This window comes from Sarcophilus harrisii, chromosome 2 (genome assembly GCF_902635505.1).
Source record: "Sarcophilus harrisii chromosome 2, mSarHar1.11, whole genome shotgun sequence".
NCBI lineage: Eukaryota > Metazoa > Chordata > Mammalia > Dasyuromorphia > Dasyuridae > Sarcophilus > Sarcophilus harrisii.
In genome coordinates, this window is record NC_045427.1 from 340,799,550 (window position 1) to 340,825,445 (window position 25,896).

The window sequence follows — 25,896 nt, forward strand, 5'->3', positions numbered from 1 at the left end:
TTTTGTCATTTTTTCTAACTCTGCAAAGTAATTTCTTGGCAGTTTGATAGGAATGGTATTGACTAAATGGATTAATTTAGGTAGAATTGTCATTTTTATTATATTCATATATATTATATTCAGGGTACCCATGAGCAATTGATGTTTTCACTTGTTTAGATCTGACTTTATTTGTATGAAAAGTGTTTTGTAATTGTGTTGATATAGTTCTCTCCCATTTTTTTTACCCAGAACACCACCAGTTAGATAATCTATTAAACACTTTATTATGTATTAAAGATTGTGTTAAACATTAGGGAAACAAATACGAACAAGATAATTTTTGGGCTCAAGAAGCTTAGGTTCTAATGATATAAGACAACACATTCAAAAGGGACTTGAAGAAAAGGAGAAGAGGAGTATTCATAGAACAATATGGGTTGGAAATGACTTCAAATGTGGTTGAAGTCTGAATATAGTGAGATAAGCCCAAAGTTGTTCTCTTTTGTGAAGATACAAACCACAAAAAATTTTAAATACCACTAATAAGCTTATAGTATCATAGTAGCTAGATACAGCTGTAGAAAGGACAAATATCAAAAGAGAACTATAACTATCCTACCTATAGATTATATCGTGTTAGTTCTTTCAGCTATATTTATTAAAGCATATATTCCTATTTATTATATTCCTATATATTATATATAAATTATTATATAATACATAAATGCATCTATTATATATAATATATATTTATGATACATAATATATAACACATATTATATATATATTTATATAACATTAAATATATTTATATAATAGTATATATTATAAATCATATATATTAAATAGCACATATTTACATTACATATAATTTATATATAATCATATATTTACATATAATTATATTTTATATATTATTATATTATTATATCATATTATATATTTATATTAATTTTAACACATTAATGTTATATATATATTATGCATAATATATTATATATTTATATATAAATTATATTTATTATATATACTTATATATATTCCTATATATTTATTATATATAAAGCATATATTCCTTTTTTGTTGCAATTTTTAATCTTATACATGTGTTATTCTATTTTATTATTGCTAACAATAATGTTATTTCCCCCCTTATTTAAAAACTATTTGTCAACTGGGGCTTTGAATTATATTATTTTTAATAATAACAATAGCATTTAACTTTTAAGTTTTGTAAAGCACTTTATATATTTATATATGTTAACTCATTTATTTGATCAACAAAACAACTCTTAAGAGGTAGGTGCTATTATTATTCCTGTTTTAGAGACGAGGAAATTGAGGAACACAAAAGTTAAGTGTCTTATCCAGACTCACCCAGTAAAATATCCAATGCAATTTTTAAAATATCCAATGCATTTTACCTCTTGTCTTTACAGAGTGATCTTTTCTATTATTTCCCTAGAAACTTAAGAAGATCAGATTTGAGGAAATATATATAAAATTCCATGGCCAAAAATTCTACAGAAGAACAAAAGGAATTAGGGAGCTTTCAAGAATAAAATCCTGAAAACACAAAACAGATAAAATTTTAATAAGAGAAACAGGGCTGTTTACACAGAATGATATAAGAACCTAATCACATTTAAAATAAAAGACTTTTTAGTTTCCAGGGGACAAGAGGAAGATCACAGAATAACTAGGAACACTGCTCAGCATAAACAGGACAATCATATGGACAGGGAGAAAAGACAAAACGACTTAATATGTTTTTTCTTCCATGGAAGACTGAGAAGAACAAAATAAAATCCATGACTAGGAGTTGTAAAAGAGGTCAACCTCATTTCATTTTCTCTTTGATAATTATTTGTTAAAATTGTCAAAAAGAAATGCTGTAGGAATAGTATATTCATGTCAACAAAACACTAATGCTATACTTATAGAAAAGATGGAGATACAGGGGTAATATGATTATATATTCAGGAATATTTGCATGTACCTGAATAACCACTTCTAATAGTATTCACTAATAATTATGTCAATGAGAAGTGGTTCCAACTTAGGGCTCTGGACTTTGTTTCTGGTGCTTTGACATTTTTACCAATGACTTAGTAGAAGACATGCTTATCAAGTGTTCATATATAGAAAGCTGAAATGGTTAGCTAACATATCAGATGACAATTAAGATTCAAAAATATCTTGACAAGCTGAAATAAGGACCTATGAAGTCAAAATTTAATAGAAATAAATATAAAGCCGTATAGCTGGGTTGCAAAATCAACTTTAAGTATACAATAAGGGTAACATTACTAGACAACAGTTCATATAAAAAAAGTCCTGGGTGTTTTAGTTAGCTACAGACTCAAAATAAGTCAAAAAGAAGCCAAAAAATGCTAATAAAATCATAGGCTAAGTGAGTTTAGAACAAGGGAAAGAGAAGAATTGATACTCTTTATCTTAGTTAGAATCCATATTGTGCTTAGTTTAGAGAAACACATGATAAAAGGACCAGAAATTATGTTATATGAGGATTGGATGAAGGAACTGGGAATATTTATCTGGAAGAGAATGCATAGGATACACATAATAGCTGTTTTTATGTATCTGAAGACTTATAAACCCTTCCACTGCAGTTCTGTAAGGCAGGGTACTAGGTCTCTCTTAGAGAGGAGACAATGATAAAAGATATAATCCTTATATTTAAGATTCTTAAATTCTAGTAATAGACAAGACCATACACAAATAATTATAATATACATATACTTGACTATACTTGACTCACATTAAGGCTCATTGTTCTTCAATCACGTAAAGGAACTAAAATCCAATGAAATAAAACAGTGTTTTCTATGTACAATACCCTATGCTGAGTAAAGAGGATGCAAAGTTAAGATTTTCCCTGAGGAGTTTACTATAGGAATAAACCATTTATAAATACTGTTTTATTTATATTTATCCTGTACTTGTTTTTCTCATTAAAATTTAAGGGCCATTTCAAAAGGAATTGCAGTGAGGAGTTGTTATTAAAGACTTAGGAAGTTCTGCTTTATCTTTATCTCTTTAATAATAATGAAACTAACCCACTTGATTTCATTACCTTTAGAAAAGTCAATAAATAAATCAAGATACTCGTCTTTCATAAGGGTTTGGGATTTATTAATGAATCAAAAACCACACAATATTTTTATTTCTTCTTTAGGTGCATTTTGGTGGCTCCAAAATCTATTCTGTGGTAGACAGACAATAAAGGAAAAACAGTGAAGTAATGCATCTCAACTCTTACAGGAAAAAAAAAAAGGCTTACATTAATCACACTGTTATTTTATAAAATGTGTCATTTTGATGCTCTGATTTTTTCTTATAGGAATTATTTCATTGCTCAAATTTCTTATCTGGTTCAAAAATGTTAATAGCTGATACAATGAAAACATTTTAAATGCAGAATACTATATTTCTTATATGGAACCTGCATCTAAAAACTGATTTATGTATATAATTAAACTTGTATGAATATCAGTTATATTATCAGTACAAACATAATGGTATATTTAAAAGCTAACCAACTTTTAGGAAAAGGATTTGGCAAGATTTAGAACACTCTATTCCTCTTTCATATAATATAAGTATACAATTATTTTGTAACTAAATTTTCTCCTAATTACACATTAAAGAGAAAAAACTGTGTTAATGAGAGAAAATTTAATGTTCCCTATTGTCCCTCTAAGTTTTAGTTGTTTCTTTAAAGAATGATTTAACACTACATGAAGTTATCAAATATATTTTTCAAAAAGGCTGTATTTTTTACGTAATAACTGTGAGTGACTACTATTCTGGTAGATTACTGAGCAGAACGCAATTTATATTGCAAACATACTGTGCAAATACGAAGTTAGAAGGATTCTTATCACTTACCAGCAACACTGCACAGACTTTAAATTATGATTGATTTAAAGCAAAAAAAAAAATAATGTCTCCATCTTCAGTAGACAAAATCTTTAAGAAGTAACACTCCCTTCACTTTTTGGTGATTCTTTATCTTGTTCTTTTTGACTGCAAAGTGCAAAATACTCATGGACAAATTGTCTACACATAGGGCACTGCTGAAAATACTTAATACAGCCATCACATAAGCATGTATGTCTACATGGTAAGAGTACCCAATTCACCTTTCCGTTCTGGCAAACAACACAGTCTTTGCTATTTTCTTCATAGTGCTCCACTTCAATTTCAGCCAATCCAGCTTTTTCGAACAAATGTCTGTCAGTACTTTGTTCTCCTGGAGAAGATTTACTCAAGGATGGTGTATTATTATTTGCAGACATGAAAAGTTGCTGAAAAGCAAATAAATAAATTTAAATATGATTTAACAATTTAATTCAGTATTTATAATCAAAGATTATAAAAGACAGCCAAAACCAACCATGACCTAGGAAATGGATGATTCTTCAAGGCAGGAAGAAATGAAATGTGAGAAATTATTTCTTCTTCAGAGTAAATCTCAATAGTTTAATCCCTTTTCCCTTTAAAATTTCAATTTATTATTTTAATCTAGGAACACAGGTAATAGTGCTGATAAGATTAACATTGGGCACGTGTCATATGAAAATAAACTTTATATTAAAATTTTGACTCACAAAATCTACCAAGCAATTTTTACTAAAATCATATAATTACTGTAAAACCCAATTATTTCAAATCATTATTCTGCTATTCTTGAAGAAAAAAAAATTATATATAAGACACAGCTTACCTTAAGGTCATGGAATTGACCTTGAGCCAGTAGTACATACTGATATAATATTCTGCAGGAAAGTTTGTATTTGTTATCAGGAATATGAATCACAGTCACCATTGAAATCTAAAAGCAAAATTAGTATTTTACTTTCTACTTGTATTATTCTACATATGCAGGGAAACAAATGGGTCAAAAATAAAATTAAAATGAAGATATATCAGAAATACTCTGTTACTTAATTGTTTCTTTGGAAATTAATTGACTCTTGACTATATTTTTAACTGTATTTAAACATTTTTAATAAATATTTTATTATAAATTAATTTAAAGGGTCTGGCTAATGTTAGAGTATTTGGTACAGTGCATAGATTGATGGATTTAAAATAAATAAATCTGAAATTTGGCTTCAGACAATTTACTAGCTATGTGACCCTGGGCTAGTTACTTAATCTCTTTCCAAGTTTCCTCATTCTGTAAAATGGGGATAATAGTACCTACTTCCCAGGGTTGTTGGGGCACAAAATGACAAGGATTGAAAAGCACTGTGTAAGCCTTCAAGTATTATACAAATGCTAACTGTTATTAATATTTTACAAATATTTAAAAAAGTTATAATCCTTAAAATTAAACATAAAATGTATGAACTGAAAACATGATCTTTTCGAACACAAATAATATTTTAAAAGAAAAAAAAAGGAATAGATTTCATAGATAAGGAATCAAATCACAAAATTCCAGAGAATATGATTCTTCTTATGGCAAGTAAGTCATCACAACCACATACACATTAGAGAATTTATAATCAATCCTAATGATAAAAATTTCTCTGTATCACTACAATAACTTTTGTGTTTTGTTCTCACAAGAATAGTCAACAAAAATTAAGGAAATTATATAGTAAAATATGTAAATAGAGTTGGCTTCTGTATTTAAGAAAACAGATTGATACCCCTGAAAAATAAACCATTAAAATTTTAGTGTTTTGCATTTCTGTTTTATAACAGTTTTTTAAGGAATTCACCAATTTGGCCAACTTTTATTATACTGTGCAGTTATGTCAAGATATATTTCAATGCCTCAATGTTTCAAGGAATCTGTGATTTCAGTGGCATCAATAATCCTTTCCAGCAGTGCATATCACAAGTCTTTCATGTGTTCTCATTCTAGATGAATCTTGTTCATGTCTTTCGATAAAGTCTTCATGAGGGATTTGTCCAATGTGTTAGGGGCTTTTCTTCTACTTGTTTAGTATTTTGAATCTTACATGAATGGAAGCAATTAGTAATATAATTTGGAAGTGAAAACTGTCTGTTATGTTGCTCTTTTAATAACTCCTAATAACATATAAGAGACTTCACTTTTTATTTCTGAACTGTGATAGATTTGTAAATAATTATACTGGTCACTATAATTATTTAAGGCAATTTATGATGAGACAAAATAGTCAAGTCAACAACAAATCAACATTTATTAAACACTATGTGTTACACACTTTGCTGAGCACTGGGAATACAAAGAAAAACAACAAAACAAAAATAGTCCTTGTCTTCAAGGAGCTTACAGTATTGTAAGAAGACAACCACAAACATAAAAGGTAAATTGGAAATAATCTTAGAAAATTATTTTCCCCCCATTTGTTCTCTCTCTTTGTCTCTCAAAAGTGTTATGGTACTAGCCACTGTCTCCCTCAACATGCCCTCTCTTTTATCACCTTCCCCACCTTCTCCATTTTCCTCCTATTTTCCTGCAAAGTAAGATTTCTATACCCATATTGAATGTAATTTCCTCTTTCAGCCAATTCTGATGAGAGTAAGGTTCACTCAGTCCCCTTCTCTTCCCCTCTACCATAAAAGCTTTTTTTTTTTTTTTGCCTCTTTTTTATGGCAGATAATTTGTACCATTCTGTTTCTCCCTTTCCCTTTCTCCTAGTACATTCCTCTCTCACTCCTTAATTTCATCTTTAAAAAAAGGTATTAACCCTTCGTATTTTACTCATATCTGTGCTCTCTATCTATCTATCTGTCTATCCATCTATCTATATACACTTCTAGCTGCCATAATAATGAGAAAGTTCTATTGAGTCACAAGTATTATCCTCCCATGTAGGATTGTAAACAGATAAACTTTATTAAATCCCTTATGATATCCCTTTGTTGATTACCTCCTTATGCTTCTCAGAGTCCTGTATTTGAAAATCAAATCTTTCTCTGATCTTTTCATCATGAATGCTTGAAAATCATCTATTTCATTGAGTGACCACTTTTTCCTTTGCAGGATTATACTGTTTCACTGGGCAGGTGATTCTTGGCTGTAATCCTACCTCCATTACTCTCTGAAATATCAGATTCCAAGTCCTCAGGTCCTTTAATGTAGAAGCTGCTAAATCTTGTATCATCCTGACTGGCTCATTATACTTGTTTCTTTCTGGATGCTTAAATATTTTCTCCTTGACCTGGGAGTTCCAGAATTTAGTTCCAGAATTCCAGTAATATTTCTGGGAGTTTTCATTTTGGGATCTTTTTCAGGAGGTAATTGGTAGATTTTTTCAATTTCTATTTTACCCTCTGGCTCTAGAATATTGGGACAGTTTTCCTTGATAATTTCTGGAAAGATGATTTTTTTTTTGATCATGACTTTCAGGTAGAGTAGTAATTTTAAAATTATCTGTTGTGAATCTATTTTCCAACTCAGTTCTTTTTCCAATGAGATATTTCACATTTTTTTCTGCCCTGTTTTTTCATTTATTTGGTTTTGCTTTATTGTATCTTGATTTCTCATAAAGTCATTAGCTTCCATTTGTTAAATTCTATTTTTTAAGAAATTATTTTCCTCAGAGACCTTTTGTATCTCCTTTTCCAACTGGCTGATTTTGCTTTTTTTTTTTTTTTTTTTTTTTTTTTTTTTTTTTTTTTTTAAGGCATTCTTCTCATTGACTTTTTTTATTTTCATCTGTACCATTTTCAATTCTTTCCCCAATTTTTCCTTTACTTCTCTTCCTTTTCAGAATCCCTTTTGAATTCTTCCATAGCCTGAGACCAATTATTAGTTTTGCCAGAGGCTTTGGATATAAGAGCTTTGACTTTGTTACCATCTTTTGATCTTCCTTTTTACCATAATAACTTTCAATGGTCAGAAACTTTTTCTGCTTGTTTACCTACCCTATTACTCAGCTTTTAACTATTTGTTAAAGTAGGGCTCTATTTCCAGGGTAAGAAGGTGCACTGTCCCAAGCTTCAGGGGTTTTATGCAGCTCTTTTCAGAGATACCTCTAGGAACCTGACCACAAGCACTCTTTTTTTCCCTGGAGCTGTTGGAAGTGTCCCTGCCTCATTGTAGTTGTGAGATTTAATGTTCCAAAGCAACAGAGTTCTGCTTTCCTGAAGCTGGGCTGAGTCTGGGGTTGGGGCTGGAGCTGGAGCTGGAGCTGCATTTGTATGGCCTGAGCTGGGACTATACCCTGGACTCTCAGCCCAGTGCCACAGACTTTTTTTTCTGATCATCCAAGTCCTTTCTGGTGTCTCCAGGCCAAGAGGTCCAGAAGCCTCCGGCATTGCTGCTGATTCAGAGGTCCTGCCTTGTTAATGCTGTGGCCTGGGCCAAACTGGGGCCTGATCTGGGGCCAGTGTTTTGCTGTTGTGGCCTTTGCTAGGATTACGCTGGTTCCACAAACCTTTTCTGCTATCCTCCTTGGTATTTCTGGACTGAGGGGTCTGGGAGACGCCAGTACTACCACTCATTCAGAAGTCGGGGCTGGGGCTGCACTGGCTTGGCTTGCACCAGGACTGCATGCCAGACTTCCACCCTGATGCCACAGATCTTTTCTGCTGACCTTCTAAGTTGCCTTCAGCTGGAAAATGTTCTACTCCATCTTTTTGGGTTTTCTGACGCTCTAAAATTTGTTTACAGTTTTAAAAGATATTTGGAGTGTTTTGGGGGAGAGGCTGGATGAATTCTTGCCTTTATTCTACCATTTTGGTTCCACCTCTTAGGAAAATATTTTGAAGGCAAATTCTTTTTTGCCTTCATTTCCAAGTTAAATTTCCAACATGTAACATACACAGAGCTGACATGCATAACTATGTAGTACATGTGCTGTAATTACTGAAAATGTTGATTAGGGTAAATCAACTATGTCACATGAGAAATATTTAAAATCATTTATAGTTCTCAATCTTCAAAGAGTTACTGGGTTCAGACAGTTGTGAAGGATGAGATACTGTCTTCTTTGAAAATAAGGCAAGACTAAGGAAACAAGATACTGAAGAAATTTCTGTATATGTCCTATATTAATCCTATTAAATCTTTTCAGGAAGTTCATACTGAGCAGGTATGATTAAAATGTATATGCCTTGTGAAATATGCCTCTCAAAAACAATGAATATGAATTTATTGAGTACCTCTGAAGAACAATTTGTTAAAAAGCAATATGTGTTAAATACTGGGCACGGTATGATGGGGGGTAAGAGATATACGTGGAAGGAGGTTACAAAAAAAAAAATTGGCCCTCAAAGAACTTATGATCTTTCAGACATTTAAGATCTTTCAGATAGAAGACAAGTACATAAATATCATAAAAAGCTCCATAAGGGTAATACAAAGAGTGTTACACATATTCCCATTATTCTGAATTACTTGTGTGTATGAAGACATGCATGTTTGTTTTTTTTTCCTGATACAATGCTTTAATTTTTATCTTTAAATGTCTTAGGATTAGCAGTGCCTGGAATATAGTAAACAATAAATGCTTGTTAATTGAGATATCATATACAGTTTTGATTTGGCTAGTAGGCATAGAGAAGTTATCAAGGTTTGCTGACTTTATGAGTCAGAATATGATAACCATGGAAGGATAATTTGATTTCTAATTTTTTTTCCCTGAGACAATTGGGGTTTAAGTGACTTGCCCAGGATCACACAGCTAAGAAGTGTTCAGTATCTGAGGCCAGATTTGAACTCAGGTCCTCCTGACTTCAGGGATGGTGCTCTATCCACTACACCACCTAGCTGCCCCGATTTCTAATATATTTTACAACTCAATTCTCAAAATGTCTTGACAGACACCATCTAATTAATACTGATAATACCTCTTGAGACGTAGGCAGGCATAATTAACTCAAAGATATCCAATAGTATCTGAATTAAAATCTTAGGTCTCTTGACTAGTTCAGTATTTTAGAACAGTAGTTTTATCAAATGGGGACATAACTAGGAACTGTGTGATCAACCAAACAGAAAGCAGAAAGATGGGTCATAGTCTTCATTCCTCTCAATAATCAATCACATTATGCATACCCCAACTTCATCTACCCTCATCTTTCACAATATTCTTCCACTCTAATCATTTCCTATTTGCCCCTAATTTGAGCCTTGCCTTAGCCCTTAAAGAAGTTATATCTGCAGCAGCTGTGCAGCTACCATTGTGCTCTTCCCTTTTCATTAATGTAAAGATAGCATTACCTTAGCCTCCATTACTTAATCACCTTGTGGCTGTGGAAAGTCCTAGGACATAACTAGGAAGAACCTGCTTCCTCTCTCTTGTTTTTTTGGGGGGTGGGGTGGGGAGGTGGGGAGTGGGAGTGGAACAGAGAGTGGCACAGGATAAGTAGGCATGGATGAGTTATCATCAATCTCATTAAGTTCTATTTTTCTTCAAACCTATCTATCTTCCAAACCTCCCAATTACTGAGGAGCATCATGCCTGCAAGTCACCTTGACTCACAACCACTATCAACCTTCCTTCCTCTTCCTGACCCTATATATATCTAATTAGTTGCTAAATCTTTGTAGAGAGGTTTCCATTGAATGATCAGGTTAAAGGCCAGATTGCCAAAGGTTTAGAAGAGGCAAAGTGGAGGACTGATTATGTATTATTTTCTCAACAAGTTTAGCTAAGGAAGAGGGGAGATATAGGACAATAGTTAGCAGGAACTGTAGGAATAAGTGAAGGAATTTTTAGGAATAGAAGAACATGGACATGTTTATAGACAACAGAGAAGAAATCAGTAGATGAAGAGAAATGAAAGATTGGAGGGTGGGGATTATAATAGGGACAATGTGCTGGAGACAATGAGAATGGATTTGAGAAAGGACATATGTAAAGAGTTGACCTTGGCAAGGAGAACTTCTTCATTAGATACTTTGTTGTTTGCCCCAGTTATTAGAATTGCTAGTTACACAATTCACCAGGATCTTTTGGGGTCCCTGATTTTAAATAGCAATTATAGAAGAGAAGGTTTAGACTGATGAGTAAGTTCAAGCTAGTCTGATCCAAAGCAGGGACTAAGAGTAAGAAATCTGACTTAACATATCAAAGTCTCCTGATGGGCTGCAAGTGGGTCATAGCTAATTGGATTCATTGGAAGCGCATTCTATAGTTTTTATTATTTATAAAATTTTTGTTGGTGCTAACCAGAAGTTACCATCAGAGGCATACTTATATAGAGAGATAATATATACAACCCAAAACTATATATTAATGCAATGTAAATAATGATAAAATTATAGAAATTATTGATACACAGTGAAACTATGCTTATCTTAGATTAAAAATAATAGCTATGAAGAAGGATACAACTTGATACAGAAGAAAAAAATGTAGAAATGGAGAGTATTTTAATAAGGGGTTTTAAGTTTTAAACACCTAAATTTTAATAGTAATGCTAAAATTTCATTTAAAGTTTACTTTCAAGTAAAGTAAGAGAAAAAGCAAGCTACATCAAGAATAGTTGCAAACATATATATCACAAAGATATTCTAAAAGTGATTTTAACAAATCCAAACTCAAAAAAGTTCAAGTTTCAAAAGGGAATGGAACTAGCCAAATCTAAGGGTGAAAAGAAGGGTTTCTTTATTTAACAAAATAAAAATTAAAAACTATCACTGTAACATTAATACTCCATGGGAATTTTAAAAATTACTTACAATATCATATAGTCCTTGGGAATCTTCATCAGCTAAAGTTAATAGTGCCACCAGTGGATATTGAGATCTAGGAACAACGCCAAAATCTTCAATTTTAGCATTATCTGGTAATTGACAGTATTTTTCTTCTTTGCTATTCTTTTTAACACTTTTTTTTTTGGGTACATGTAAAGGGAAATTAACTACTGCCATTGCAAATAAAGACATGTGATATTTTAAAAATAAAAAAAATTCATTTAGCAAAGCCTCATCTTACCCACAAATTTCAAAGTCCAAAATATTCACAGTATTTATTAAATATAAAGTCAAAAGGATACAAATGTTGTTCTCTAAAGATATATTTGTTATAAATAGCATCTTCTAGTGCTTGTGGAGTATTTATTCTGGAAATATAAACATGTTTCTGCAGTGCTTCATACAATTCTTGAACATCACAACCCCAGTAGCAAGTAAGGATGCTTTCTTCTATACAATCAGGTGTTAATGCTATGCCATCTATTTAAAAAAAAAAATACAACAAGAAAAAAAAAATCCCATTTCCTAATACATCCTTAGGTGGAATTATACATTGTGAATAAGAATAATGCTTGACTTTTCTTGGTTAGACTAATACCAGCTCTCCCAGCAATACAGAGGTTTGTGTTTCCCGAGTTGAATGAAAAAGGGTAAAGGCTACGAATTCTTGTTTCTGTCCTAGTTTGTTCCCCACAGATAAAACATTGTCACAGAGACCTAAAGAAGAATTCCATTAACTTCATTTTAGGTAACAATCTCTACCTGTAAACTCTAGTTGATAATATGCATGTAATGAGCCTGAAAAATTACCATTTTTTCCCTCCAGTGGAAAGTCCCACTCATAATCACAATTGTTTTTCAAAAGGCTTGATTTTTTTTTAAAAGTACTGCAATATTAACAACTGTTGTTTGTGTATACCAATGGTATGTATTATCCAAAACAGTGTATGATATAAAAAATCATTTATACTTGTTTTTAAAATAATTTTTCCTTATATTTGAATATGTATTCCTGGCTCTGAATACCTAGAGGCTAGTTGTAACCATGGATAACTTACTTAATTTCTGAGCTTCAGTTTAGTCGTATGTCAAAAAAATAGAGAATAATATTTAAACTACCTATCTCATGGAGTTGTTTTAAAGAAAAGACCTTTAAGTATATAAGTGAGAACTATAACACAAGTGTGCATTATGATCATTTAACTTTGCATTTAATTCATATTAAAGAAAACAGTGACATAACACATACATTCAAGCAATATTTACAGAGGGCCTATACTATGCTTTGAGAGCCATTAAAAAAACTAGACAAGACTGTACCTTCTTACAGTTTGCAGTATTTTGAAGAGAAAGATGTGTATTATGTGTCTTATAGAGTTATAAACCTGAAGTCCTATATAAGGCTTGAAGGAGAAGGGAGGAAGGAATAGATCAGAAGCTTTATGGAGGAGGTGGCATCTGAATTCTGCTTTAAAAAAAAAAAAAGCAGGAATTGGAAGGTTAAAAAAAAAAAAAGGAGAGGGAATTCCAGGCATAGAGAACAGCATAAAAGGAAAAAGAGGGATAGTTTAACAAGTGTTGTGAGGTAGGAAGGGCAGAAAGATTGGCTGAAATATCGAGTGCATGAATGTTAGTAACATGACAATGTAAAGGTTGGATGTAACCAGAAGTGATCTTGAATTTAAAGAATAAAGGAGATCCTGGAGTTTTTAAGTAGAGGAATTATAGGATTTGACATATAAAGAATATTCTGGTAAGAGGATATGATATATGTAATGCACAGGGAAAAGAATGGAGGTCAAAAGACATGTTAGGAGATTGTAGAAAAAAATCAAGTCAAGTGACAATGGAGGGCTCTCTGAGGGTGGTAACATTAGAAACAGTGGAAAAGTTAACAAATATAAGAGATTCAGAAGTGAAACAGATAGGACTTGGTAACTAAATGATAGGCTATGAGAAGCTAAGGAAAGGGATTCAAAGACTTACAAAATGGTTACAAAAATAGGAGACATAACAAACAAAGATACCACAAACAATTATGAGAAATCAGAAGTAGATTAACTGGAAGAAAAGTTGGCCTTCAGAATGTTGATTTAGAGATATCAGGGGGTATCTTGGATAGAGATCTGCTGTAAGCAAGTTGAGGTATGTGTCAGGAGGTCAAAAAAGGTCCGGCTTGGGATTTGAGCCTCAGTTGCATACAGATAGATTTGAAATAAATGAGATTGCTAAATGAAGGAGTTAGAGAAGAAAAAGATCAAGGTCAGAATACTGAAAAATATCCACATAAAAGAGTTCTGAAAAAGGAGAAACATAAATTAGTAAAAAATAGATAAGACTTAGAAAAAGTTCAGAATCTGTTCATTTTTCCCTTCTTGAAAACTTTCTATGATGAGAACTTTTAAAACACCAAAATTTCCCTACAAGAGAAATACTGGTTAGTGGAAAGAATGTTCTTGTGGAAAAGCAAAGAATGCAATTAACTAAGTCACATTAATAGAGATTTATCTGTCTGTCTGGATATCTATCTATCTCCATTCAAGAAAATATGTAATTAAGCAGAGCAAAAATTATCTTTGCTTAAGATTTTAATTTTTTTAGTACATGGTTAAAGGATACAATACTTTTCAATACTTTGTGAAATTTCTGGTTTATCAATAGTTAATTGCTCAACCAATGCTATCTATCCAGCCACAATTTATCCATCTATTGTTATGCTATATAATTCCTCCACAGAAGATACAACAAATATACTTGGGACCCTTCCTCTTATCTTCAAATTTTATGGATTTTATGGTTTTTCTAAAGACATGATTAGCCTTTTCTGTTCACATATGTATGTTTTTTATGCCACTTTGGCCATGAAAGCATGGTAAATCAAAATAGAAACTTTTGTACTTTTTCTTGTTTTTGTTTTTTTTTTTCCCCTGAAGCAATTGGGGTTAAGTAACTTGCCCAGGGTCATACAGGTAGGAACTGTTAAGTGTCTGAGGCCAGATTTGAACTCAAATCCTCCTGATTTCAGGACTGGTGCTCTATCCACTACACCACCTAGCTGCCCCTGTACTTTTTCTTAAAAAATACACTGAAAACTGTAGAGGGAAAAAAGATGAATGACAAAAATAATGACTAGGATAAATAGACGAATGAAAAAAAAAAGTATTAAGTGCTTACTTTAGATTAAGCACTACAAATAGTGAATTAAAACAGCATTTACTTTCAAGGAGTTCACAGTTGGAATAACTGGGAAAAGCATTACATAAAGGAGAGTTCAATTGCATTAGGGATGGGAAAGCCCAGTGATGCAGCTGAAATCCTACTAGAAGGTTCTTAAAGTACATTGCAAGTTCAGGTGGTAATACCCAAGAGTCTAGAGGGTATAGGGCCAAGGAGGATTTGTACAAGGCGTTCAGATTCTTACTGAAGACCTGCTGAAAGAATGAAAGACACAACAAAGGTAGCATTAGTACCTTTTTTTTGGGCCAAAATCCCTTTTTTTTTTTTTTTTTTTTAAATTAAAGCTTTTTATTTACAAAGCATATGCATGGGACATTTTTCCAATATTGACCCTTGCAAAACTTTTTGTTCCAAATTTTCTTCTCCTTCCCCCTACCCCCACCCCTAGCTGGCAGGTAGTCCAATACATGTTAAATGTTGAAATATATGTTAAATCCAATATATGTATACATATTTATACAGTTATCTTGCTGCACAAGAAAAATCAGATTAAGGAAGAAAAAAAAGAAAAACTGAGAAAGAAAATAAAATGTAAGCAAATAACAACAGAAGGAGTGAAAATGTTATGTTGTGTACCATACTCTGTTCCCATGGTTCTCTCTCTGGGTGTAGATAACTCTCTTCATCACTGAACAAGTGGAACTGGTTTGAATCATCTCAATATTGAAGAGAGCCACATCCATCAGAATTGACTGGTGTATAGTCTTGTTGTTGCCATGTATAATGATCTCCTGGTTCTGCTCATTTCACTTAGGGTGTAAATCTCTCCAAGCCTCTCTGAAATCATCCTGTTGGTCGTTTCTTACAGAACAATAGTATTCCATAGCATTCATAAACTATAACTTATTCAGTCATTCTCCAATTGATGGGCATCCACTCAGTTTCCAGTTTCTTGCTACTACAAAAAGGGCTGCCACAAACATTTTTGCACATGTGGGTCCCTTTCTCTCCTTTAAGATTTCTTTGGGATATAATCTTACTAGAAACACTTCTGGGTCAAAAAGTATACACAGTTTGATAACTTTTTGAGCATAGTTCCACCAACAATGTATCAGTATCCCAGTTTCCCCACATCCCCTCCAACATTTGTCATTTTTTCTGTCATCTCAGCCAATCTGACAGGTTGTGTAGTGATATCTCAGAGATGTCTTAATTTGCATTTCTCTGATTATTAGTGATTTGGAGCAACTTTTCATGTGGCTACAAATAGTTCCAATTTCTTCATCTGAAAATTGACTGTTCACATCCTTTGACCATTTATCAATTGGAGAATGGCTTGAACTACTACAAATTTGAGTCAATTCTCTATATATTTTATAAATGAGGCGTTTATCAGATCCTTTGGATGTAAAAATGTTTTCCCAGTTTATTGCTTCCCTTCTAATCTTGTCTGCATTGGTTTTGTTTATACAAAAACTTTTTAATATAATCAAAATTTTCTATTTTGTGACCCATAATGATTTCTAGTTCTTCTTTGGTCACAAATTCCTTCCTCCCCCACAAATCTCAGAAGTAAACTATCCTATATTCTTCTAATTTGTTTATTATATCATTCTTTATGTCTAGATAGATCATGAACCCATTTCAACCTTATCTTGATATGTAGTATTATGTATGAGTCTATGCCTACTTTCTGCCATACTAATTTCCAGGCATTAGTACTTTTTTTAAGTGTATACTTTATAAAGCCTATTTTAGATTCTATAAACCTTAATGTCATTTTGGCTATTCTGAAATTTTAAAAAGATTAAAATTAAATTTTTTTTTTTAAAATTGCCAAGAATCTGTGTTTATCTATTTGGTTTAGAGTTATGAATGCCAATTAAAACGTTTTTTGTCAGCTTGCAGTGAAATGGTGGGGATTTTTATTTGTGACTTTTTTTTTCACATTTGACCTATGTAACAGCACTTACAAAATAGATAAATTAAGTACTATTATTTGTTTTACACGTCTTCTTAAAGGTTAGCAGGTGAAAGGAAAGAAGAAAGTTAAGATCTTAGGAAATAAAATAATTTGTGAAAATATCACAATGAAAGAGTTGAGCCTATAAAATTCTATTCCCAATCAAGTATCCAAGAATATGTATATAAACAAGCGAAAGGTTTGTAATGGAAAGTGGAACTTCTTGCTTTGTCTCACACTGATTTCTTCAGTAGGAAGGGATTTCAGAGCTCAATGATTACCATAATTTATGTAGCAATAACTCCTCCCTTTTAACAACAGCAACAACAACAAACTTATGACCTTTCCTTCAATGTTTCATAAAACAACCTATGCAAACAATTTTCTTAACTAACAGTTTATGCAAATGAAGTTAACAGTTTATTACAAATTTATGTCACATAAATCTTAAATACATAATAAAATAACAAAATCATTACTGATAAAATCCCTTATAATTTTTACAGTCATAGCTTATAAAACAATAACCATAGCATGATTGTGATAAATAGGATGTTTTTGGTTTAAGGTTTCTAAAAATTCAAGTTCAGTGCTGATATTGTTATTCATAATTCTTTTCAACCATTAATCAAGGAAGTTATTTTGCCTTTATAACAGCTATAGCAGAAAACCATGTTTCACACAAATAAGGTGCTATGAAGTAGTAAAATTTGTACTGCTTTGTTTGATGAATCAGAAAACTGCTTATTCGTGTATAGCCAAAGCTAATAAGAAGGTTCAAACATTTGTTTCAATGTAATATCAAGATAAGCCTAATGTTCTTATTTAGACTATAGTGTAAGACCAAATGTTCTATATATCTGAGATAAATATAGTTCCTTATCCATCCATGTTGAGAAAATATCTGTTTTTTAAATAAAATGAAAATTAATTTTGCCAACTGGATAAGTGACCAATAAACTGGCCATGCATGACTTTTACAATTTTGCTTGCAGAGCAAATATTTTGTAAATTGGTAAACATAAAAAAAAAAAATTTGTTTGATAAATCCCACAATTCTATTTTTTTCATAAATGCATCATTTTATCTCTGGATGATAATATGAATTTGAAGACTGTGCAATGATTTGTGTACTAATTTATTTTCAAAAATACCAAATATGTAGATTTTAGGAAGAAAACTTTATCAATAAATGAATTTACTTTAATTATTTTCATCAAGAAAAAGTGGCATTTCTTTTTAAATTCAAACATGTTCCCCAAAGTAGAAAAAATCAGCATGCTTCACAATAATCCCCTTGGTACCTAAATGCTCCCACAATTTTGCAGAGTCTACCTTTTAAAAATATATCCATTTGCTATTTTTAAAAAAATAAAATTGACTTTCTTGAATTTGAAAAACAATATTGTTTAATTAATATATCTCTGACCTTTTAGACATTTCCAAATGATCCTTCTGTAGTTATCTAAAATTCAATAAATTCAAATAGAATGTTATCTTTTCTTCTAAATCAGACTCTTTTCTTATTTCTTTTGAGGGTACCAGCTACTAGTTGTCTAGGTCTACCAGTTTGGGATCATATTTAACTCTCCATTTTCTTTAACTCACTTATTTAAGTAACTAACAAGTCTTACCAGTTCTATTATGATAATGTCTTTTATTCCTATTCTTGGGAATTCTTCACTGATCTTATGCTGCAACTTGATCACCCCTAATGAGCTTTTCCACTCTATGTAGGATTAATTTTTAATTCATTAGAAGCCACTTTATTTTATATATTATCTCCATAAAGCAATATCTATAGAATTTTGCATATTACATATTACATGCAAAGTAATTTTCAAGATGAACTGGCAGCAATAGAAAGAATATAATGAAAGGCCTCATCTAGGAGATGATGTACAGGATGAGCTTTGAAGAAAATTTGGAATTCTAAGAGGCAGAGGTGTGAAGGAATTTTAAGGCATGAGGGAAAGCAGAAAAAAAAAGAATATCATATTGAAGAATAGCAAAAAAGCCAATTTAACAGGACTATGGACTGTGTGAAGGGGAGTATATAAGGACTGGAAAAGTGCATCGGAACCAAGGTTATAAAGGGCTTTAAACGTAAACAGAGGAGCTTGTATTTAATCTTAGCAATAATAAGAGCAATTTTTATTAAGAAGGAAAGTGACATAGTCAGAACTATTTTATGAAAATCAACTTAGCATCTGTGTGTTGGATGGAAAGGAGAGGAGCAGATATGTAAAGAAATGATCCAGTATTTAGTTTCTGCTATATACTAATAATATCCTAACTTCTCAGCTTCCTTTGCTGGATTCTCATCCGCCATTAACTTCAGGGTTGTGAAGATTTTTTCAAGCTAGAATGAAACCTTGGTATATTTGTAGGCACCAGGGAATGAGCCAGAAGATAGAAAAACAGAAGATTAAAGAAAGGGAATTAATGTAGACTAAGGCTGCATTAGCCTTTTTGGAGGCTCTTCTTATAAGATCCATATTGAGCTTTTTCAATGGTATCTAAGACAAACCTTGATTCATACTCAGCTTACCTCCTTAAGGACCTAAGTGTTAAATGACTATAGTCTAGTGGTAATACTTACCCTCTTCCCTTCATCTGCCTTTGATGTTTCATCCAATATGACAGAAATTTCATAACCAAAAGAGAGATATCTTTGGATAGGTATAATAAAAAAAGACAGTTGGTTTTCTGTTCTGAAAGTATGTTTATTTTTAAAATCACATTTTCTTAAAGGGATAGAATTATGTAGGCTTCCAGTAGATATTTCAGAAACAGCCCACTTACCCTTTATTATTCACAAAACAAATAGATCTCCAGTCTTTTGTAATGAAAAAGATAACTATATTGAATTACCTGGTAGAGAGGAAAGGGATTATTACTAAATAAAATTACTTGTGAGAAAAATACTAAGGTCTCCATGCAAAGTATAGCCTAAAGGAGTCACTAACATTTAAAAGTTGAGCAAATTCAATTCAGGAAGCAGTTATCTCCCTTGGATTTAGAAGATTCTGCTAAAGTGACATTTTATGTAAATATGGTACCATAAATCTCATCCTATATGACAAAAATCTTTTTCACTTTTTCCTGATGTTGCCAAGATACCAGTGGAGAAATCTAGCTGTCCATGCATACTATTGCTAGCCTTCAATATGTGACTAGCTTATCTTCTTTTTCAATGTTATATTTTTCTTATCTCTTATTCATTTTCTTAGAGAGTCCTTTTTTATTACATGATATAATCTGATAAACCTGTTATAGTCCTCTCTATTCTCCCTTATTTGATGCTAATATTCGGTTCTTGAGAAACTGGGGTAAAATATTGTTATTAAAAAATATGGGCTTTTGTTTCTGAGAGAAGGTTTAAATTTCCTGAAAGTAATCTAGCCTTTCTTTAAGACTGGGTAAAACACACTGCTTACTTGTACTGTTTGCGAATGAATGAATGAAAAAGCATGTATCAAGTGATTACTATATGTAAAGTGCTAAAGAATGGAGATATAAATATAAAAGGAAAGATACTTTATGCCTTCAAGAAGCTTACCTTCTGAAAAGGGAAACAACATCCACAAGAGAGTAGTGGGTAGGGAATTTTTGGTCACAGAAGTGACCACAGGGGTGTAATTTGACATACTCCATGAAAACAATGGAGAAGTTGATTTTATATTGGTTTGTAATTTTAGAACCAGAGGAATAGGAGGTGAGTAGGCAAGGAAAGGGTATATTCTATGGCAAAGTAGCCATCAAAGCTGTTTTTTTAATGACAGAAAAGAAGAGAGGAAAGTCAAAGTATGGTTACAGTAGCCTTTCCTGAAATGAATGTTCTGGGAGAAGGAAAGTTTGGGACAGAAATTTTTCCAGCACATTGTATCCAGGGTAGGGACTTAATGAAGAGATGTGGGAGTAGATGACCCTAGGAGAGAGTTTGTCAGAGACAGATACATAATAAATAGAAAGAAAGGGGAAAAAAACCCAAAGAAAATGAAAGGGAAAGAAAAGAAGGAAGGAAGACATAAAGAGCTGTCTATCTTAGTCTATCTTAGTACACATCATAAACTGAGCAACAGCTAAAATCTAGGTTTTTTTCTTCCTGATAACAGTTTAAAAAAAATTAAACAACCTTCCAGAATTGGTGGGAATTTCCAATTTGTAGAAAGTAAAACTAAGGATGGAATCAGCTATAAACTCCAAATAAATCTCCAGAATGTCCCCTTGGGACTTGTTAACTAGTTGAGCTCATTTTTAAGGAGTTTCTTGGAAAGTAGTTAAAAAAAAAATCTCATCCATATTAGTCTAATAAAAAATATTAAGATCAAGTTTTTGATGTTAAATGTAGGTCATGTGTAGAGAATTCTAATTTAGAAGACTACTTCACTTGTTTAAATGTTTTAATGAAGAAAGAGTAAATGTCTTCTTTTATTTTATATACATGATTGTTTTAATGATATCTATAGCCTGTTGAATTGAAAGAGCCTTTCCCCAAATAGTGGAAATATTTTTTTAACACCATCTTCCAAAGCTATTATATCCTTAAGAATGGCTGAATAAAATAAGAAAAATATGACTCATATTTCCTGTCATAAACAGATAATACAACAAAAATTTCACAAGTTAACATAACAGATTATTTCAAGAGTGTAAAGATAGTTGCATTTCTATGAAAAATGAAGCCTACGGTGCCACACTGTAGTCTAAAACCAACCTGGACTTCTAGAAGTACAACTGTCATGGAGCCAAAAGTTCAAAATTCCAGATAAGATCTTTTTGACCTTGAAGAATAATTGTCACAGCTAAGATTTCTTGTTAATTCGGCTTTAGCACAACGATGATGGAAGCATCCACAAAGTTTCATAACCCTTTCTCTATGCCAATAATTTCTTTTTAAAAAAATTAATATTTTTGTATTTGAAAAAATATATTTTCTATCCCTCCCACCTCTTCTTGGCTTGAAAAAAAGGGAAAAAAATCTTTGTAATAAATATGCAGTCAAGCAAAACAAATTGTGATAGATTTATACAAAATAAAATATGTCTCAATCTCTGTCAGGAGTTGTACCAAGGATTAATTGCCAAAGTGATGGTCTCTTCTCAGTCCTCAGCCCTTTTCTGACTGCTCTCTCTTCCAAATGCTCCCTTCTCTTTTTTCATGATATGGTTTCCCTATTAGCAGATCACTCCTCAGTCTCTTTTGTAGGCTCATCATTCATATCATTAACCCTAAAAACTGTTATTCCTCATAGCGTTTCTAGACTCTTTTCTCTGTTTTCTCTATACTCTCAGGAACCTTATTAATCCACCTGGATTTAATTATTATATGTGCATACCCATCCCTACTCTCTCCCCTGAGTTGCATAGATCCCACATGAAATACTGAACATTTCAAATTAGATGTCCTAGAGATATATCAAACTGAATACTTTCAAAACTAAACTTATTTTTCTCCTTAACCTCACCTCTTTTAAACTTTTTTATTTATTTTAAATACATGACATCTTTTCAAGATTCCAGATTATCCTTAGTGCCTCACTCTCCCTCAATTCATGTATTAACAAGTCTTGCTTATTTCTACTCCATATATCTCTTGAATCCAAACTCCATAATCCCTTCTTTCCACTCAAATTTGGATAAGGGGCTTGTTTCCTCTCACCTAAATAATTAACAACTTCCAAATTGTCTCCCTACTTCACGTCTCTCACCACTTCATTTCACTGTTGCCAAAATAACTTTCCTTAAGCATAGATCTCATTATATAAGTCCTCTATTCACCCAACTCCAGGGCTTTCTCTGGCCTTCAGTACAGAAGTTCTTAATCTTTTCAGCAGAATAATGTTTTAAATGCATAAAATACATTGGATTCTAAAGAAAGTCAATTACAGTTATCAAAATATTTTTAAAAAGCAAGTTCATCAACCTTAGGTTAAACTTGTTCCCTCATCACTGCTTTAGAATTAAATGTAAACTCTGTCCTCAACTAATTTTTTCAGCTTCAATGGACATTTCTTCCCTCCCATAGGGCATTCTACCTTCCATATCTGTGGGAGATTGTACTGGTCACTTCTTCACCTTTGCCTTAAACTACTTTTCTTTATTTAAGATGCAGTTCAAGTATCATCATCTCTATGAAGATTTTCTTGATTCCCTCAATTACTAATGTTTTTCCTCTCAAAATTCTCTGTATATTTAAGTTTATATATGTTCTTGTAATTCTCTTCTTCACATGACAACTTTATGTTAATTGTATCAAGCCCTATAATACTATAGAACTTCCTCAATGAGATCTATAATCCCTGAAAATGGATTTGTTTTGCCAATACATGTTGGAAAAATTTAAATGAATACCTGTTGTACAGAATGACATGCATGCAGTAAATGGGTAGACCACCCTTGAAGTAAGCAGACTAGATTGGATTTGGGAAATCATTTGGTACTTTCAACAATCCTAAGCAGTTGCTCCTTGACACATATACACAATTTTTTAAACGAAATATTAATTCTATACTAGATAACTGCAGATCATAGAACACCATGATTTCCAAACTCACATCACTAAGAACATGGTTCCATTGAAGTGCTAAAATGTGCTATCAGTTAATGCTAGAGCTCTTTCTTCAGGACTTTGTCAAAAGGTTGCTTTCTTAATAGATAGCATGAAGACCATATTTCAACCTTGGTAAATATTTGAATTTTGCAGTTTCAATTATAAATGAATAGTATCAGGAGCAAGAAGGTTAGGTCATCAAAATGTAATTATGATTTCAAGATTTTCTCCCTATAAGCACTCATATCTATATCACTCAGTTAACAATTACCCACTACATGTAAATATGAATTTTATATATATGTTGTATGACCTCAACTAGGCTATGTAAGATACATAAGAACAAAGGCCAAATATGGGGCATGTTTCTCTCCCCCCTCCCCGCCCAATACATTATGTGCAATAGGCATTCAAAAACATTTGCTAATCATTATATTAAAATGACATAAAAATGATATTACATTGTGCTTTGCCACTACACCCTACTGACCATGGAGCTTTTCCATCTAGTTTGCAGTTAAAGCTTCTTAAATGTATTATCTTGATGATTAAAATGTAATTTCTGTGAGCACTGCAGTGGCTACCTCCATTTTCTAAATGAATTCCCAGCATTTGGCTCAGTGTTTTGCATATATACTAAGAGCTTAATAAATGCTTTCTTATTCATTCATTCATAAAGTCATATTTATTTTTGATGGTACAGTGATTGTGACTAAGATCTGAAATAACTATTGCAGGAAATCAAATGAGATAGTGTGAACAAAAAGATTGAAAACTGTTAAACATGATATAAATTTAAATTGGTTTAAATGTTTATTGTTTTTTACTGTATTTGTATTTGGAAATATCCATTATAATAAACTTTTCATGTTGGTACTTCTTCAATATTTATTAATTTCTCCGGAATAAACTGCATTCTTGATTTTCTTCTTTAAGCCAGGCAAGAGAATATCAGAAAGTTCTTGACATGTGAGGAAATTTGCTAATTTTAATGCTATATGGTCCCAATATTCATTTCACGTTGTCCCCTTTGCTTTAGCATACTTGATACTGCCCTGAGTCATACCTGTTCACTCTCATATCACAGTCATATCATCTTAAGAGTTAGACATGATCTCTGAGATTATCTAAGTAAATAAGTAAAGAAGAAAATAGACTCACCATTCTCAATTATATGGATTCTCAAACAAATTTTCACAAAAGTTTTAAACTGTCTTATAAATGTTTTAGGAAAGTTGTTTTTAAAAAATTTATAAGACAATTTATAATAGTACATTATAAAATCAGAGCTGGAAAAGACCTTAAAGATCACCTAGTTTCGAATCTTCATTTTACAATGACTTGACCAAGATCACAAAAACATAAGTAGACTCTAAAACTCAAGTCCTCTGATTCCCTATTTAGCACACATTATACTGTACCACACTATCAATTTAGTCACTGAAATAATTAATTTAATTATGTTGACTTTTACGAATAATCGCAATAATATAAGAAGTACTGCTAGTGAAAACCTTTCTACCTCTTGAATGAAATATTCCTTTCCTGCTATGCGAAGTTTCTAGTCTTTTCTTCATCTGAAGACAACAATATCCCCTACCCACCCATTTACAGAGAATAAAACTGATAGGTAAGGATTTCCCAAATGACTCAAGAGACAGAATCCAAATAGAAACTATCTTCATGTCCTCCATTTATAAAAAAAATCACAATTCAAAATGGGGGGACGGGGATGAACCTCTGCTCTGTTTAGAGTTTTTTTAAAAAAACTTTTTTATGATGATATTCAGGAACTTGAAATAAAATTAATTTTGACTAGCCCTCATTCTCAGAATAACCAATAAATACATCTAATTGAAAGTAAACTACTGTTTAATTAAATCTTTGTATTTAGCACAACTCTATATTAAACAAGTACCTTTGGCATATTAACGTTATTAATGAGACCATCTCCTTCTTAAATTATCCTGATTCCTCACTGCCTCTAATCTAAATTTATCAGGATATACGATTTCAACCATGTGAATACTACTTCCACTGAGTCAAAATGCAATCATTCTATGATTCAGTAAAAACTTTCCTAAGTTATTCTGACAGGAAAATAAAAATCAATCACTATGAAAGCCAACCTTTTCTGAATATCACTTATTTGGTTTTCTACTGACAAACACAATCTGTGTGGCCATACCTGAAGAAGCCTTTTCTTTTTGTTGTTGTTGAGTTGTTTCAGTCATGTCCTTGTGACACCATTTTGAGTTTTTCTTGGCAAAGAGCTGGAGTGGTGTGCCATTTCCTTCTGCAGTTCATTTTACAGATGAGGAAACTGAGGCAAACAGTTTTAAGCCTTTTCAGTTTTGTTAAAATTGCTAGAGCTTGTACTCCATTAATATAGCCTTTGAGAACCTAGAGTCATATCTATTCCATGATGATGCAGAAGAATAGGACATTATTGAAGGGCTTCCTATTTATTTATTTATTCTATCATGTTTATTCAAACACTACCACATCTCACACCTCTCACTTTTAAAGAGATATTTTTAGGATGAGA

The 25,896-nt window shown here is 32.0% G+C and overlaps 1 protein-coding gene across 5 annotated transcripts in view; it reads right to left on the reverse strand.

Annotated features, from left to right (window-relative positions):
- Positions 1-1,546: 1,546 nt before the first annotated feature.
- The window catches only part of CGRRF1 (cell growth regulator with ring finger domain 1), a 58,906-nt gene continuing 34,556 nt past the window's right edge, over positions 1,547-25,896 (reverse strand). For 3 of the 5 annotated variants that reach the window (XM_012549130.2, XM_012549124.3, XM_003756387.4), the window contains 4 exons: positions 11,956-12,133; positions 11,639-11,786; positions 4,733-4,840; positions 1,547-4,313 (listed from right to left, as the gene is read on the reverse strand). In XM_012549130.2, coding sequence (XP_012404584.1) covers positions 3,978-4,313; positions 4,733-4,840; positions 11,639-11,786; positions 11,956-12,133 — 770 coding nt within the window. In that variant the 3' untranslated portion in view covers positions 1,547-3,977. Of the gene's footprint in view, positions 4,314-4,732; positions 4,841-11,638; positions 11,787-11,955; positions 12,134-25,536; positions 25,598-25,896 lie in introns of those variants that run through there. The other 2 variants (XR_004232064.1, XM_031952987.1) reach the window with 2 other exon arrangements.